Source organism: Ochotona curzoniae, unplaced genomic scaffold (genome assembly GCF_017591425.1).
Source record: "Ochotona curzoniae isolate NIBS_2020 unplaced genomic scaffold, NIBS_Ocur_1.0 contig_3819, whole genome shotgun sequence".
In the NCBI taxonomy this organism is placed as follows: domain Eukaryota; kingdom Metazoa; phylum Chordata; class Mammalia; order Lagomorpha; family Ochotonidae; genus Ochotona; species Ochotona curzoniae.
Window position 1 is genome coordinate 11,961,230 of NW_024466004.1, and position 17,257 is coordinate 11,978,486.

Genomic DNA, 17,257 nt, shown 5'->3' on the forward strand with positions numbered 1-17,257 from the left:
AGATATTTCTAAACCATGTATTAGGAGCATCCGAGTATACTTATTGTCTGGGCCATACTTTAAGAAATCTTTCAGGTCTTTTGTTGTTGTTGTTGTTTTCAGTCGCAGTACTAACCTGGTTGTAAATACCTTCAGCGAAAGCTTGGTGAGTGTTGAATAGTACTGTCTTTATTCTAACATAGAATAATTGGTGCTGTCCTTTCTGTATTAGCCATCGATCTTACAGCCAGGAGGATCCAAAAGTCAGAATGTGGAGATAAAAACAGACATTGAAGGTAAAATAAAAGGTAAGTTTTTAAATAAAAATCTTACATAGTGAAACATTCACATGTAATGTTCGAATCATTAAAGATACTTGTTACATTGTACTGTTTAGTCAGACTATTATGAGTAGATGTGACCTAGGAAGGCAAGTGTTTTAATATGTCCCATTGATTTAAAACTAGCAAAGAAGTGATATAAAGGCACCTAGTAAACACTTGAATGAATCAGTAATGAAATGAATGTTTAATAACTATGTTAACATAATACCTACTAAATTGTAATAAATTTTAAAATTTTAAGTTATATTAGCTTTAGTGTACATTACACAAAATAGAAGCTTAAGAATTATGTGTTAGTTCATTTTTACAAGCTACATTATTTACCTTCTTTATTCCAGGAAAGGAATATTGTAGAACATTATTTGCCTATGAAGGTACTAATGAAGATGAGCTTACATTTAAAGAGGGGGAGATAATCCAGTTGATAAGTAAGGTAAGGTTTTTTTCAGTATTTCAGTGAATTTTATAATGTATTCTAGAAATGCTTTTCACATATTCTTGTTTTCGCTAGAATATAAACTGCAAAAAAGTTTGACTTTGTTTCTAAGTCCTGGTAACATGTTGCAGAAGTGCTCATGTTTCTGGTGTTGTTTTTTTGTTGTTGTTGTTGTTTTGAATGAAATTTCATTGTCTATTCCTGCTATAATTGATATGTTTGGAATTTTAAAAATTTTTCTTTCACTGCTAAAGACATGTTTGTGAAGCAGACAAAAGCAGAGAAACTTTGGTGGCAGGGATTCAAGCCATCACTTCGCTGTTTCCTAGGGCACACAGCAGAAAAATGAACTTGAATATCAAACTGGGAGTGGAACCCCAGAATTCTGATGTCCCAAGCTGCATCTTAGCCACCACACCAAACAGCTGCCTTGAGAATTTCTTTATTTTTTAACTTATTCATTTATTTGAAAATCATACAAAGAGGAAGAAATCTTCCATTACTGGTTAACTCCCCAAAATGGCTGCAGTGTTTAGGGCTGTGCCAAACCAAAGCCTGAACCCAGGGTCTCCAAATGTGAGCAGGGTCCCAAGGACTTGGGCCATTTCCACTCTTTCCCTAAAGCATTTTTAGCAGAAAGCTGGATTGGAAGTAGATCATCTGGTGTATAAACCTGCACCCATTTGAAAGCACCCATATGGGGTACGGTGCCCAGATGGGGGTGGCAGCCTAAATGCTACACCACAGTGCTGGCCGCCTGAGAATTATTTCTAGCTGTGATATTATTTCTTTTCTATGCTAACCCCAAGCTTCCAGAATTCTTTTCTTACTGTTGTTCTCTCTCATTGTATTTGTTCCACCCATCTGCTGTTTGGATCATTGTTTATAATATAAAAAGAAAAAGAAGAAAACTTAAGTTTACAAGCATGTAAATGGTGTTGAAATTATTCATACTGTGGAAGATGGTGTAGCTATTTAAGGAATGAAGTGATTTTTATAGCTTGCAGTAAACTCTGAGACAAAAATGGAACCCAGTGGTATTTCGGCATGGGCAGAGTCTAACAATAAATATTTGTAATGTAGGGAAATTATAAATACTTGTTTTTGCTACAGCCCTATATGCTAAATTGTGAAGTTTGGTCCATTTTTTTTCTATTTACTTGGATGGCTTAGTATATGCAATCTTAAAAACTAAATTTTGTCTGTTTATATTAAAGTCTGTGACATTGTACATTCTCAGTGATGTTAAAAATGTTAGTGATACAAATTAATATTTATTGTCTCACATTAACATCTATGTATGTGTAGCAAAAGCAGCTAAAACACATACTCATTTAGAATGAATCCCGTGATCTATGTAATGTCTAATAATTAAAGTTTGGACTGTTCATGCCTAATTTTTTCTTTCAAGAATGGGATTTTCCTATTTTGTTGTAAACTGTTTTATTAAGTATAACTGCTGTTGTGTTGAGTTTGTTCGTTTTCTTTTTCTCTTAGGAGACTGGAGAAACTGGCTGGTGGAAAGGTGAACTTAATGGTAAAGAAGGAGTATTCCCAGACAATTTTGCTGTTCAGATAAGTGAAGTGGATAAAGATTTTCCAGTAAGCTTTTGTTTTTCTATGGTGATAAAATTAAAATGATATTTTACAAACTTTTTTTTAAAAAGCAGGAGTTTTGTATTATTAAATAGTTTCATGGAGTTTCACAAAATTATTTATTTACTTACACGTTGTTTGAGTAACAGTAAAAGCAAAATAATGTTTCAGCTGCCATATTGTGATACCATGTCGAGTCCTGGATGCTCCAGTTTGTATCCACATCCCTGCTGATACACCTGGGAAAGCAGCAGAAGATGGCCAAAGTATGTGGACCCCTACGTCCACATGGGGTACTCAGCAGAAGCTTCTGGCTTTCACACAGGCTCAGTTACTGTCATTGTGGCCATTTAAGGAGTGAACCAGTGGGTGGAAGTTCTCTCTCCCTATGTCTCTCCCCATTCTGTCTTTATAACTGTCTTTCAAATAAATGAAATCTTAAGAAGGAAAAAAAAGGGGGGGTGCTAAAAAAAGAGAGAAGAAAACCAGCAATTTTAAAAATTTCATTTCTATACATTATTTTCACTTTCTCATCCCAGGACTGTAAAATGTATTAGGCTGCTTTATTTTATAATTTAAAAAGAAAGGAAAGACTGGCTATACTAATTGAGTAGGTTAGTATTTTGATGTAACAGATTGTTTTGCTACTCACTAATTCACTCCCAGATGGCTTCAGCAGCCAGGGATGCACCAGGCTGAAGCTAGGATTGTGGAATTCTATCCTGGTCTCTCACATAGGTGGCAAGTGTACAGGTACTTCAGTCACCATATGTGGGCAGCTGGATCAGAAGCAGAGGAGCAGGACTCATACAAGGTACTCTGAAAGATTCATTTATTTGTGGGACAACGATGTGAGAGGGAGAGAAATTTTCTATCTGTTGATTCACTGTCTAAATGTCTACAACACCTTGGGCTGTGCTAAGCCAAAGCCAGGTTCCAGACACCCCATCTGGATCTCTCACCTGGTGTCAAGGACCAAGCATTTGGGCTGTCATCACTGATTTACCAGGTGCAGAAAGCTGCATTGGAAGCAGAGAAGCTGGGATTTCACAACTTGCACTCAGACATGACTGTAGATGTCCAAAGTAACCGCAGCATCGCACCCACCAGATGGAGTTTTTAAAGCGGATAGAGAGTTATGGTAGTGGAAGCTTACAGCAAAGCATCTGCCATGCTTGGGTTAACTCAATTCAGAATGCTAGCCTTTACCAGCCCTTGCTTAGGCAAACTAATATTCCTGATCACTCTATGGAGGCTTAAGCTGGCTGGCCGAGGCCTTTTACTTTGCTAGATTGCATTCATTGCTGATTCATCCTTCTGGTACGCTTTCCTTTTTATGATTTTCTTAACACAATTTCTCTACTTCAATAGATTTTTTTGGTTTATTTTATAAGTATTATTAGAGGCAGAGATCTTCCATCCTTTGTTTTAATCCCCAAATGGTTGTAAGGACCAGGGCTAGTTCAGGGTGAAACCAGGGACCTAACTCCACACAGGTCTCCCATGTGGGTGACAGGGTCCTAAGCACTTGGGCTGCCTTCCACTCCTTCCCAACTGTATTACCAAGCCTTGTCTTAACCTGCTGTACCATAGTGCTGTTCCCTTTTCTACTTTATTATGTGCAGGTGAACTATGGCTTGTACTTTTTTAAGTCTGTTAAACATTATTTTGAGAGACAAAGATGGAAGGGAGAGAGGCACACACACATAAATACACATCCAGCCACTCACCCACCTGTCCTGTCCTTTAGTTCATTCCCCAGATGTCCACAACAGCCCTGTGCAAAGGCCAGGCTGAAAACAGGAGCCAGAAACTCAATGCAGGTTTCCTACATGCATGGCACAACCCAGTTACTTTAGCCATCGCTGTTGCTTCCCAGTTTCTTTAATATCAGGAAGCTGGAGTCAGTAATTCAGCCAGTTATCAAACCCAGGCACCACAATATGGCACGCAGGTGACCTGATTGGCATCTTAACCTGTAGAGCAAATACCTATCCCAGTTAATTATTTATTTGGGAAAAGAGAATTTGCATGCTTAAAACTCTGTCAGGTTTTTTTAAAGCATTAAGCTTTAATTATATTAATATGAATAAATTGAGGGAAACCAGGCCTTTGCCTGTAAACATTCCTTTTAGAATCCTGAAGAAATAAGTTGAAGTTGGATAATGCTATTCTACTTTAGTAGTAGTAGTAGTAGTAGTAGTAGTAATAGTATTTTAAGAAATAGGATTTCTGTCCCATTGTCTTACTTGCTTCTCACCCAACTCTAAGGTTTGAAGGAGGGGTGGAATTGTGCTGTAGGAAGGCAGGGAATAATGTTTTTTTACACAGGATTTTAGGGTTTTTATGAAGTCTAATGATGATGTTTGAGTTATATGAATTTGGATTTGGTTAAGCAGGTTATTCAAATGAGTTAAATTTTTGTCAGTGACCTTTGTAATTAGGATCTGAGCATTTAGTAATTTTTAGCAAGAGTGAGATTAAGACATTTATGTCATTTAAGTTGTTAATGGTCAGAATTTAGCTCAATATGTGATTTATTTCAATATGTAAAGAATCAACCATTTTCTCTGTTATTATTTTACAGAAACCAAAGAAACCACCGCCCCCTGTTAAAGGTCCAGGTATGCTTCATAAAGCAGACTTTCTATTTTGCTAATTTTCATATATTTATATCCTGAAATGCTAAAGTTGAGTCTGATAGAAACTATTAGTTTTTTTTTTTTTGACAGAAACAAGCCCAATGTGCAGTATAAAAATATTTTAGAATGGCATAACAATTGAGTGTGTTTGCATGTATCAGTATCAATTTTAAAAAAATTAAGTGAAATGATAAGATGATTTTAAAAATAATTTGGATATTTCAGTTACATTACATTTTGAATTATTAAAACTGATGACTTATTTTTTAAAGATGTAATTATTTCCTTATTTAACAAAGTTATAATGATAAAAGGTGAAAGAGGGAGAATTTTCCATGTTGTGGTTCACTCCCTAGTTGTCCCAATGGCCAGGGCTGGAGTAGGCCAAATCCAGGAGCCAAGAACTCTGTCTTGGTCTCTTACATGTGTGACAAGTATACAAACACTTGAGCCTTCTTGCACTACTTTTCCCAGACTATTAAAAAGGAGCTGGATCAAAAGTGAAACATCTGGGACCCAAACTAGTTGCCTGTATGGGATGCTAGCACCATAGAGACAGCTTACCCATGAGTGCCAAAAGGTCAACACTAAACTGATGAAATTTACATTTGTTTTAGATAATTGAATATATTGGCCTGTCCTATTCACTATTCTGTCTTTTCAAGTGAAATCTAATTGGTAGTATTTTAAATATTAATTATTACCCTTCTTTCAAAAAGTACATCAGTGTTTAAAAGAAAGATGAGAGTTTGCATTTTTTTTTAACAGGTAACTAAATTTTGTCTTCTGTAACTAAAGTTTTGTAATTTGGCTCTCTTTTCCCTTTAGTTCTGTTCCCAAATAGCTGAGTTTTGCAAGTGTTGTGAATTTTTCTATTGAAAAATTTGCTGCTTTTTAGAATCATTTAAGTTCTTTCCACTTTATATTTTTATTTGTTGGCTAAATCCTAGAGCAAGGAATATAAGTGGAAGGTAATTTTTATAGAATCTGGTGTTTTAGGCTCTTGTAAAGCACTGTTATTAAGTGTTCTAGCCACTAGCCACATGGAACCTCTTCAGATTTAAGTAAAATAAAATAAAATTTAAATAAAATGAAATTTTAGTTCCTCACTCACAGAAGTCACATTTTAGTGGAGTCAGACCCTCAGAGCTGACACTGAAAGGAACAATGACAGCTCCAGTATGAACAACCAAGCCTTTAATGCCAAGCAGTGAAAACAATTTAAAAGAAAAGAATCAATCCTGGTGATTTAGCTGCATTGTTCTGTTACATGGTTTCTTCTGATAGTATTTTTAAGCTCATCTTTAAGCAGTGTATTTATGGCTGTGCTCTGAAATTATTTTTGAAAAGTATCAACATTGTTTTTAACCCCCAGCCCCAAAGCCTGACTTGATTGCAGCAGAAAAGAAGTATTTTCCTTTAAAACCTGAAGAAAAAGGTGAGTCTCATTTTTTTGCCGTTTAATGAAAATCTTTTGTTTATTATATTTTTTTTTAAGAAATAGACTTCTTTGAAATCAGTCATTTACACTTGAATTTTGGCAGACATTTTATTTTATGATATTTGGAATTTCCTGGTAGTAAATAATTTATCAAATTGATAGGCAATTGAGATTTTACTCAAACCATACCAGTTTATAGCCATTAAAAAAATGAAAACAGTACTTCTGTAGGATGTGGCATTAATCATAGTCATTTCAAATAGCATATAAGAGAACTGACTAGGACTGTGGGTGTAGTGAGTAAAACTGCCTTGTGATGGTTCAAGTCCCAGCCGCTCACCTGCAACCCAGCTCCTTTCTAATGCACGTGGGAAAGTAGTGGAAAATGGGTCAAGTGCTTGGGCTCCAATACCATGTGGGAGAGCCAGAAGTTTCTTCTGGCTCCTGGCAATGAGTCCACCTAAATGCAGGCTTTGTGACCATTTGGGGAGTAAACCTGCAGAAGGAAGATCTCTTCTTTTTGTATCTTTTCACCCATCTTTCTGTAACTTTGCCTTTCAAATAAGTAAATCTTAGAACAGTAACAACAACAAAAATATATTTTAAAACCACATTAAATAACTTTCTTGCTCCAATTTGTAGAAACGCTATGTATTCTTTAATCTCATTGCATTTATTCATCATGTAAATTTGCAGTGCAAGTTATTTCTGTCTCATTTCATACTTTTCTAGCCTGACATTAACTTTGAATGATAGGGAGCCTTAAGTTTATATGTGTATGTGTATCTTTGTATGGACAGAGCTCCCATCTCCTGAGTGATAGGACCACAATGGCATGGGCTAGAGCCAGGAGCGAGGTTTTCAGTCTAGGTCTCCATGTGGGGGCCAGGAATCCAGTCATGGAGTGGTGACACTACCTGCCAGGGTCTGCATGGAGGTAACCTGAGCTGAGTGTCAAACCGTCATTCAGATACAGGATGTGGGTATCTTAACTGGTATCTTTTTTTTAAATGATTTATTTATTTTATTGGAAAGGCAGATGTACAGAGAGGAGGAGAGACAGAGAGGAAGGACCTCCGTCTAATGATTCACTCCCCAAGTGGCCACAACGGCTGGTGCTGCGCCAATCCAAAGCCAGAAGCCAGGAACTTCTTTCTGGGTCTCCCACATAGATGCAGGGTCCCAAAGCCGTGGGCCGTCCTCAACTGCTTTCCCAGGCCACAACCAGGGGGCTGAATGGGAAGTGGAGCTGCCAGGATTAGAACTGGTGCCCATATGGGATCCTGGTGCGTTCAAGACAAGGACCTTCACCATTACGCTATCACACCAGGCCCTTAACTGATATCTTAATGGGTAGACCAAATCCTTTTTCACGTGTTAAATATTTTTGAATCATCAGATGAAAAATCAGTGCTGGAACAGAAACCTTCTAAACCAGCTGCTCCACAAGTTCCACCCAAGAAGCCTACTCCACCTACCAAAGCCAATAATTTGTTGAGATCTTCTGGATCAGTGCATCCAAAGCGACCAGAAAAACCAATTCTGCCACCGCATCCCTTAACCAAGTAAGGTTTTCCCTATTCTGAAATTCTTTATTGGTTTACTCAGCTTTGACCAAAATGCAGCTATCACTTTTAAAATATGAAAGCATTTTTCAAGAACATGTTTTCCATATGTTCTCTATATTATATTTCTCTTAAATATGTCTTCTGTTCAGAATATACGAATATAGTTATGAAAGTTTCTACATTTGTGATTTTATTGTGATCAGTCTAGGGTAGAAGTTTGTATGTATGGAGATCAATTTATAGAACATTAGTATTACTCCTTTGAATTTTTTAATGTTATTTAATCACAATTTTGTTTTAAATAGGCATATCCACATGCAAGTGATTTTACATGTTTATTTTTCTCTTTGTTTACATGTTTATTAATCTCTTTTCAGGATTAATGGGGAAGTTTCTACCATTTCATCAAAATTTGAAACTGAGCTAGTATTAAAACCAAAGTTAGAATTTGAACAGTTGCCACCTAGACCAAAATCAGTAGACTTTGATTCACTTACAATAAGAAGCCCTAGAGAACCAGGTAAGTCAACATTAACCAAGTTGATGCGTTACAAAGAAATACGTAGTTTTAGAAACTATGTAATATAAGATTGTGTGTGTGCTATTTTAGGGTTAGGTGAAATTAGCCCAAAATTATTTAAAATTTTAGTAGCCAAAGTTAAAAAAAATGAACTTAAAAATATGAAATGGACAAAGTCTTTGTCATTCATGCTGGTCAGAAGTTTGTTACTAATCAAAATGGGATAGTGTTCATATTGAAGCAGTTAAAGATTGTTCGTCTGTTATTCTGACCCTTATCAGTGCAATCAACTTAACCATCTGAAACAGGGAGATATGAATACATTTTTGTTTTGAAGATTTAAGATAACAGAGACCACTAGTGCCACTACAAAACTGTATTTAATAAGACTTAAAAATTTACTGTATTCATCTGAATATGCTTTTGTTTCTAGTACAAATAAATACAACTTTTACGACTGTCTCGCTAAGTGACATTTTTTTCCTACTAAATGTTTCCTCTTCAGCTTAGGATTTTTCAGCCTATTGATCATCTTTGTCTATACTTCTTCCTAGACTTTTATATTGTCCTAACTGTAAACTGTTAACACATAAAAGTCAGTGTGGTCTCAGTATTAACAGTACTATGTGGGCAATATTTTGGTTGCATTTTGTATAGTGGTTTATATTTATTTTTTAATGAAATTTTCTCATGTTATTTTATTTTTACAGTAATTCTAGGAAGTAAATACTATTTTCCTCTATTTTACACTAGCCCTATTCGGCTGTAGACTCAGGAAATATATACAAGCATGTAAATTTTTTAATAATTAAATTTTCCCTTAAAATAAGCCTTCTGTAATAATCTTTTAAGAATGTCATTACATATTTTAGCTTTATTGTTAGCATTAAACCTTAAGACTTGTAACATGAACCTTTTCTTGTTTGCAATAATTTAAAATATATTTTTGCATACCTTGTTTTTTTGATGATCTTTTCTTTTTTAAGCTTACCAGTGCTAACGCTGTATCTTAAATAAGATTTATTTTCAGTCTTAATTAAAATATCTTATAGTTTTTTGGTTTGCTTTGGTTATGTATTTGGAGATTGCTTGCTATGGTGAAACAATATTCAGTATTGATTTCAGGCAATTAAGAAATTCACCAAAATATATTCAGTATGTTTCTTCTGGTGAAGATTGGCCTTTCAAATTTTTCTATATGCAGTCACTAACAAGTTGATTTTGTTTCTGGTAAAAAGTAATACATACAGTAATTTCTAACTATTGGAGATTGAAATCTTACTGATTTTTTTGAGCTCCCATATTGTATTTTGTCTTCATTTAGATAATGAAGTAGTTTTCTAGAAAAGATTTTGACAACTTTAATTTTTGTCTTATTGTTTTCTTTAAGAAAATCTAGTGAAACTAAGACTTAGCTAATGCACATCAGAAAACAAACAGCTAACTTCCAAATTTCCATTTTTTTCTCTACTTAATTAGGCTATTTTAATATACTATACATACTTTTAATAAAGTTCAGAAAATGTTAGTTTGGGGAATTCGGTTCATGTGAAGCAGTAAATATTTTTTTGGCTTTTTTTTCATTTTTTATTATATTTTTGACAATCTTTGCATAGTTAAATAGGGTAAAAAGGTTCAAGGGCTAGAGGAAAGTGGGTAAGACTATTATTTCCATATTGTTTCCTTCATGTATCTGAGGTAAAGGAGGATATTGAGGGAGAAGCCCCACCCAGTTTCCCACCCACCCCAGGTCCCGGATGTGGGGCATGCTCTGAGGTTCTTGCTCCAGTGGTTTCGATAGTTCACCAGTTATGAATTGCTGCCAATCTCTCCACTCTAAGCACAATGAAGTCGTTCCACTGACTGACATAGTCCATCATAGAGTCTACATTTGCCCCGTATTTCACTGCCAAGGTAGAGCTGAGACGGTTGATTGACCTGTTCTGTCTTCTCTCTTTTCTTGGTTAGGGTTCTGAGTCCAGCATTTTGATTGGGGAAATCTCCAAAGAAACTTTGTCTGAGGTGTTCCCAGACCTGATTTTTGTATGTACTAGCAAGTACAGGGTCCAGCACAGTCCATGGCTCCGATCAGCTGGTGGTTGCAATTGCCGGTTGGTTCTGTTTTCAGTCCCGACTTCCACTTGAACCAGTGGATGTTGCAGTCCAGCCTGGTTCTACCCAGCACATACTCGGCCCTCGCATAAACCAGGGGGAGCTGCAGCTCAGTCATAGTGATCCACAGTAACTCCCACCAGGCCTGCATCTACCCTGGTTTGCCAGTATGTGTAGCAGACTAGTCTAGTCTGTCCCACAGGCTCTCGTATATGTCGATGGGTATTGAAGCTTGGTTCCATCTAACCAGCTCAACTATTCAGCCTTCATGGATGTTGTTGAGTGCCTCTCTGTCTAGCCACTCCAGGCCCTGTCCTACTTTTTGAGCCCTCCCATGGTGTGGTAACCCAAGAGGGAGGAGCCCAGTATTTCCCTCCCAGGTCTCTGTCACCCCCAGATGGTTCTGTGGTTTGACTTGACAGAATTAGCCCCCAGTGCCAGCTTCTGCCAGCTAATGCTGTGGCTAAGCCCAAACAACCCTCACCCACTCTAATTTTGTTTGCACCAGTAGGAATAATCAGCCCAGCCTGGCTTTTCCCTGATCCGGTCCACATGAAGCCCACAAGTGTTGTAGCCCTGCTTAGTCTGGTCTGCTCCCATCCCAGCTCACGCACTCCAGTGGGAGTAGCTGTCCAGCAAAGGAACCACCCCTTATTCCCCCTGCCGGCTCTGCCCCATCCCTTCCTTGTTCTCAGGCGTGCTGGATGGGCGCTGCGGTCACATCCGGTACAGGCAACCTCACCTTGGCATTCTGTATTTTGCACTGGTTTTTGTTGCAACCAAACATGGTCCGACCCACACTCTTTTCTGGTGCCTGGATTTGCCAGTGGATGACGTGAACTGATTCAGCCTGGTCTGCCCCAACCCATGCCAAATGTATGCCAGTGGAAAACTTTCCATGGTCTGTTCTGGGCTGTTTCCTATCATACTTCGCTTACCTGCCGGGTCTATGTCCTGCCAGAGGAGTTGCCCAGGCTCCTCCATCAGAACCCCTCCCAATGCCAGATTTTATGCATACCAGGGGGTCCATGAGCCAGCCCTCCTCAGTTCACCTTCTGTCCTAGTAGGAACAGTGGCTTTTCCTGACTGGCCTTCAGCCAAAGCTGGTTATTGCTGCTGGATGTTTCAACCCAGCCACGGCTCGTTCATACCCACATGTGGCTCACACATGACTCAGTAGGGGTTGAGAACTTGCCTAGTCCATCACAGATCTATCCTGGTCCTCCAGGACACCAGAGGGTGTTGGAGTCTGGCCTGGCTCAGTGTATCCAATCCCAGTCCACATTTGTGCCAAGGGAGACTATAGCTGTTTCCTGTTCAGAACACAGCCCCGTTCCAGCCCACATGCCCCTTTGTGGGAACCTCAACCCAGCTAGTGCTGTCCCCTTAGCTCCTCAACCGAGCCTGTTCCCTGCCATAGATGATGCGCATGCCAGTGGTTGCTCTGACTCAGCTTGGCTCAGTCCCTCACGTGTCCTGGACTCTGTCTTAGACACTGGTTTAGCGTTCCTGGTTCATGCAGACCAGTAGGTGCAAGAGCCTAGCTCGGCATGACCTCTGTTCCCTGCTGGGTTTTGGTTTTGCATGTAGGCTAAGATTTACTCAATCCTGCCAGTACATCCCGTTCCATTACCAATTGACACATTAGCCAGCTGTTGGAGCTACTTTGCCCAGCTTGTCTGACCCCCAGGTCTGGACTACATGTTCACCAGCAGGAGCTGTGACTCGCCAAGGAGTTTCCCAAGTTCCTCCATTTGATCCAGTTCTCATACATGCCATTGGGTTTAGGCCAGGTCCTGGCGCAGTCTGGCCTTCCATTTGGCCTTGTATGAGCTGGTGAATGTTCCAGCCCGGCCCACTCTACAACCTATTCAGGATGCACATTCGGGTGTGCTGCTGCCCTGACCAGTCCAGGCTGTTGTGGGTTCCTTTACCTGTGATTGATGGCAAGCTGCTTGGTCACACCTTGCTTAGTCCATCACCACCCCATCTCTTAAGCTAACCAGTGAGGGGTTCGAATTTCCACAGAGTTTGGCCCACACATCCCCCAGAGAATCTACCCCTGGATATGGCTCTCAAGCGCTAGTTAATGTCATGGCCCTGCTTAATGTGACTCATCTGCTGATCCATCATCATGTCAGGTTTTCCTGCTGGACACGCCCCGAGCCTTAGCTTTTGCATGAACTGGTGTTCAGTACTCAGCATTGTTAAGTAATTACAAGTTCTTCAGAGGAAGAAATTACTGTCATTGGAAATCTTTATGATTTTTTTTTTTTAAGATTTATTTGTTTTTTATTACAAAGTCAGATATACAGAGAGGAGGAGAGAAAGAGAGGAAGATCATCCGTCCAAGTGAGCGCAACGGCTAGTGCTATGCCGATCCAAAGCCAGGATCCAGGAACCTCTTCTGGGTATCCCATGCGGGTGCCAGGTCCCAAAGCCTTGGACCGTCCTCGACTGCTTTCCCAGGCCACAAGCAGGGAGCTGGATGGGATTGGAGCTGCTGGGATTAAAGCAGGCGCCCATATGGGATCCTGGTGCGTTCCAGGTGAGGACCTTAGCCGCTAGGCCACGCCGCTGGGCCCGGGAATCTTTATGATTGATTCATACCCCAAAAGCACTGTGGGTTCAAACTGGAACTACCTAAGCAGCGATTCAAAGAACCAAAACCCCAGAGCTCCCTACTGGGAGGCCAAGAGGTGGTGTTCCTAGTGGCTGGAGTTGGGATCTGAGCAAGACGCCCTGTCCTGAGGCCCACTAGCTGCCGCCCTGTTCTGAAGCTCACTAGCAGCAGCTAGGCTGCTGGAAGTTTAAACCCCCAGGCCCAAGGTCGCATCTCTCCCCAATCCCATCCACTGCCCAATGAGAGTGGCAGGTGGGCCTGCCCAATCCAGCCCATCCGGCCCTTGGTACTCTGTGTCCATGTGGGAGACCAAGAGTATGCTTCTGGTTCGTGGCTTTAGATCAGCTCACCTCAGGCTGTTGCAGCCATTTGGAAAGTGAACATCTGATGGAAGTTCTAGTTCTTTCTCTCTGTCTCTGCTTCTCTCTAAATAAATTTCTTTAAAAAGAAGTGCATTGACCTTTCTATTCAAAGCTAATAAATAAATACATATTATTTTGTTTTGTTTATTTGCTAATTGGTCACAGGCAGGTTTTTGACCCTTTTTTAAAAAGTAGGCATTTTATGATTGTGTATCTACTATGTCTACAAGACTTATCTAGTGTAGAAAGTATATAAATACCATTCTTCTTTTTCCCTCTCTCCTCCACTGTTAAATTTTCCTTACTGTATTATACTATAGTCTCAGAAGATACAAATTCCTGACTGTTAGCAGATAGTGTATAACCACAGATGTGTGTGTGTTTATGAATATAGATATATGTCAGTTTTACACACATAAGAAATGCATAGTTGTGGAACCTTCAGTTAGGTTTTATTTTTTCTTTCTAATATCAATAAGCAACTTGAGTTTCTCTTGTAAATTTATTTAGATGATAAAGTGTAATGTTACAGGCTATAGAACTCACTGGGATTATGTTTAAATTCTTTTTTTCAAATATTTCATGTAAAGTTGATTCAAGGAAAAGCTGTTGCTAGCAATTAATTATGTAGTTTCATTGATCCAAATACTATAAAATAGTTTATTTTTGAGGAATAAAATTGGTTTTTTTCTTCTGTATTTATACATTTGAAAAAGAGAGAGAACACGTGCTCAATCTTCATCCATTAGTTCAGTCCTAAGTAACTAATACAGCTGGGCGAGGCCAAGGCGAGAGCTCAGAATTCCAGCTAAATTTCCCGTTTGTGACAAAGGCAGCACAGCTACTTGAACCATCTTACTCTGCTTTCCCAAACACATTAGCAGGGAGCTGGATTAGAAGTGGAACAATTGGGACCCACACTGTCATTTATATGGGAGCCTATCCTTGCAGATGACAGCTTAACCTATTGTGTTACATTCTGACCTCTAAAATTATTCTTAGGTTTAAAATGGGAGATACAGTTTAGTCGTAACTCAGGCATTAATATTGAGGGAATCCAGACAAGGCAGTGTCCCTAGGGTTTAGTATTTTTTTCTTCTCATTTTATTTCTTTTTTTCTTTTCTTTCTTTCTTTTTTTTTTTTTTTTTGAAATTTAAAGGAGATTTTGAAATACATGTACTATAAACCACTTACTGCTGACCAAGGTGACTTTGTCTTCCTTCAGTTTCAGTAACTGTTCTGCTTTTCAATGAGTTTCTTTCCCAGTATTTACCCACTTATTCCAGAAAGAATTTATGCTAAAATTTAAATTTAGAAAGTGTCTATGCATATAGTAGTAAATCTATAGAATGAGCCTACATCTAAAGCATGAGTTAAACAAATATGGTTTGCCATCAAGTTTCTTTGATCATTCTGTATTAAACAGGATATAATATAAAGTGTTAGTGGTTTTTCTTTTTTGTTTATATTTGTATGGAATATTTTAAGAGGTGTATTGGTTTAGATTTTAAAATAATATTTGGATTTTTTTCTCATTAAGATTTAGACTTCCTCATTGTACTAATTACACTTAAGGGCTTAAGAATTGACAAAAAAGGTGGTTTAATTTTAGTTATAATACATTATAAGATGTTAACATACTGAACATCTTGGAGCAGTAAACTATTCTTTTGAATCTGTCTTCATGTTCAGTAAATGGTGAAACAAAGCTGCTTTTTAGTTAATTTATATTGAAGTTGCTGCTAATCTTAATTTTTCCTTTTGAAACAATGAAATAAAGCTAAGATGTTGTACACATCTTAGGTAAAATGAGATAACCTACAATCAGTAAATGCTTAACATTGAAATGGTTCTGTTCGTTCTACTATTCTTTTTTCCTGCTTTGTAAAATGATTTTTTTTTATTTAGTCTTTTTTCTAGACATTCCTATCCTTGCCTTTTCTTTCCAGATTTTGTTTCCTAGCCTGTTTGCCATGTTTCCCTTCTTACGTGTCAGGAAATTATCCTACCCTTCTCCATTTTGGTAAGATAACAATTTATAAAAGAAATCAAGATGATATATTCAGTATAAATAGGTAGTGCACATTGATTTTTTTCTTTGTAATTTTACTGAAAGTGTATATGTTTGTCTGTCTATTTATTCTAACCCTTTTGGTTTTCCATTTTAAAGTTAAATGAAATTTATTAAAACATTCTTCCTGGTTAATTAAAATAATAATCTTTTGATGTGTGTTTTAGTTGACAACCATAAACAATATTTTTTTTCCCAATATTGGATATTTTAGTTAAAAATTTCATGAATTGTAACAGCTTGTAGACTGGCAGATTAACAAATACAATTTCTGGAGTCAGTGGTTGTCATTCCTTTTCATTGTTATCATTCTTAGGTAAATTCAAAAGCATTTATGTACATCATGAATCCAAAATGTGCACTTTTCCATTTTACTAATTATGGCTTAAATGGAGAACCTGAGAGAGTTTTAGAATGGCAAAATTTATTTTTTTGTCTTGGTGTTGTAGCCCAAAATGGGGTATACAAAAGGCATTTTACATCAGCATGGTGTATGATTTTTAGACTTTCATTTTCTTTACCCTTTCAATTTGATTTTTTTTCCTGTGTTTTTCCATTTGTTTCTTTTTCTTTCTTCCCCTTGCTTAAATATGCATTTGAAAATAATCTTTATGGGCCAAAATGATTAGATTTTACTTTCTAAATGTTTTGGCGGGTTATCAGTTCCATTTATCTGTTTACAAAATATTTTTAATCCTTCAAATGACAACACCTTTTAAATGTATTATTTAATTGCTAATTATTTGTTTATGATATTTGCAAATATGCTATTATTAAAGTACATGCCTAAATTCAGGTCCTTTCAGATAATATAATGCATCTTCCATTTTAATCACTTGTTTCTTGTGCTTTGTAATTTTACAATTAATTAACATGCTAAAAAATTAAGAAACTAAAAAATTGAGTATATCAGAGTGTCTGTTATTATATAAAACTGTTAGCTTAGTGACTTGATCGAAAATTGAACACACAGAATAATCTATGATAAAAAGTAGAAGTATTCAACAAATATTTTCAATTATTATATAATGCATGTTGCAGAATGTTTATGCATCCTTTTCATGCTTTATTTTGTGTTCTACATCCTTTAGAAATGATCTAAATTCTGTGAAAATTGATGAATAGGTAATGATGAATATCTTTAGTTCTTTTTAAAAGAAATAACAAATTACTAATTTGGGAAATTTAAATATCTGACAGAAAGTGTTAAAAATCTAGACATTTGGTTGTTTGAAGCACAATCCAAAGCTAGAAGAATTAGGATAATTGCCACCATACAGAAAATGTTCGCGGCTGTTAATATTAGCTTAAAATCTGGGCTAAAGGAAAGTTGTATTGACAACCCTTAATATTTCTCATCCTCGTATCACAGTTGTGAAAGCAACTTCATTTGCTGGTTCACTTCTTAAATGACCAGACCAAAGGCAGGAGCCAGGAACTTCAACTGAATCTTGCCATGTCTCCCAGGAGCACTGGTAGAGAGCTGGATTGGAAGAAGAGCAGCTAGGAGTCAAATCAATATTGGAATAAAGGCCTCTGGAGCAGTGATTTAATCATTGTAC

At 37.5% G+C, this 17,257-nt stretch overlaps 1 protein-coding gene across 1 annotated transcript in view; it reads left to right on the top strand.

Moving 5' to 3' along the window:
* Positions 1-17,257, top strand: part of LOC121158641 (CD2 associated protein) — an 82,237-nt gene that overhangs the window by 54,210 nt on the left and 10,770 nt on the right. The window contains exons 7-13 of the mRNA XM_040983509.1: positions 212-287; positions 662-756; positions 2,257-2,361; positions 4,943-4,979; positions 6,373-6,435; positions 7,838-8,003; positions 8,384-8,526. Of these exons, the coding sequence (XP_040839443.1) occupies positions 212-287; positions 662-756; positions 2,257-2,361; positions 4,943-4,979; positions 6,373-6,435; positions 7,838-8,003; positions 8,384-8,526 (685 nt within the window). The remainder of the gene's footprint in view (positions 1-211; positions 288-661; positions 757-2,256; positions 2,362-4,942; positions 4,980-6,372; positions 6,436-7,837; positions 8,004-8,383; positions 8,527-17,257) is intronic.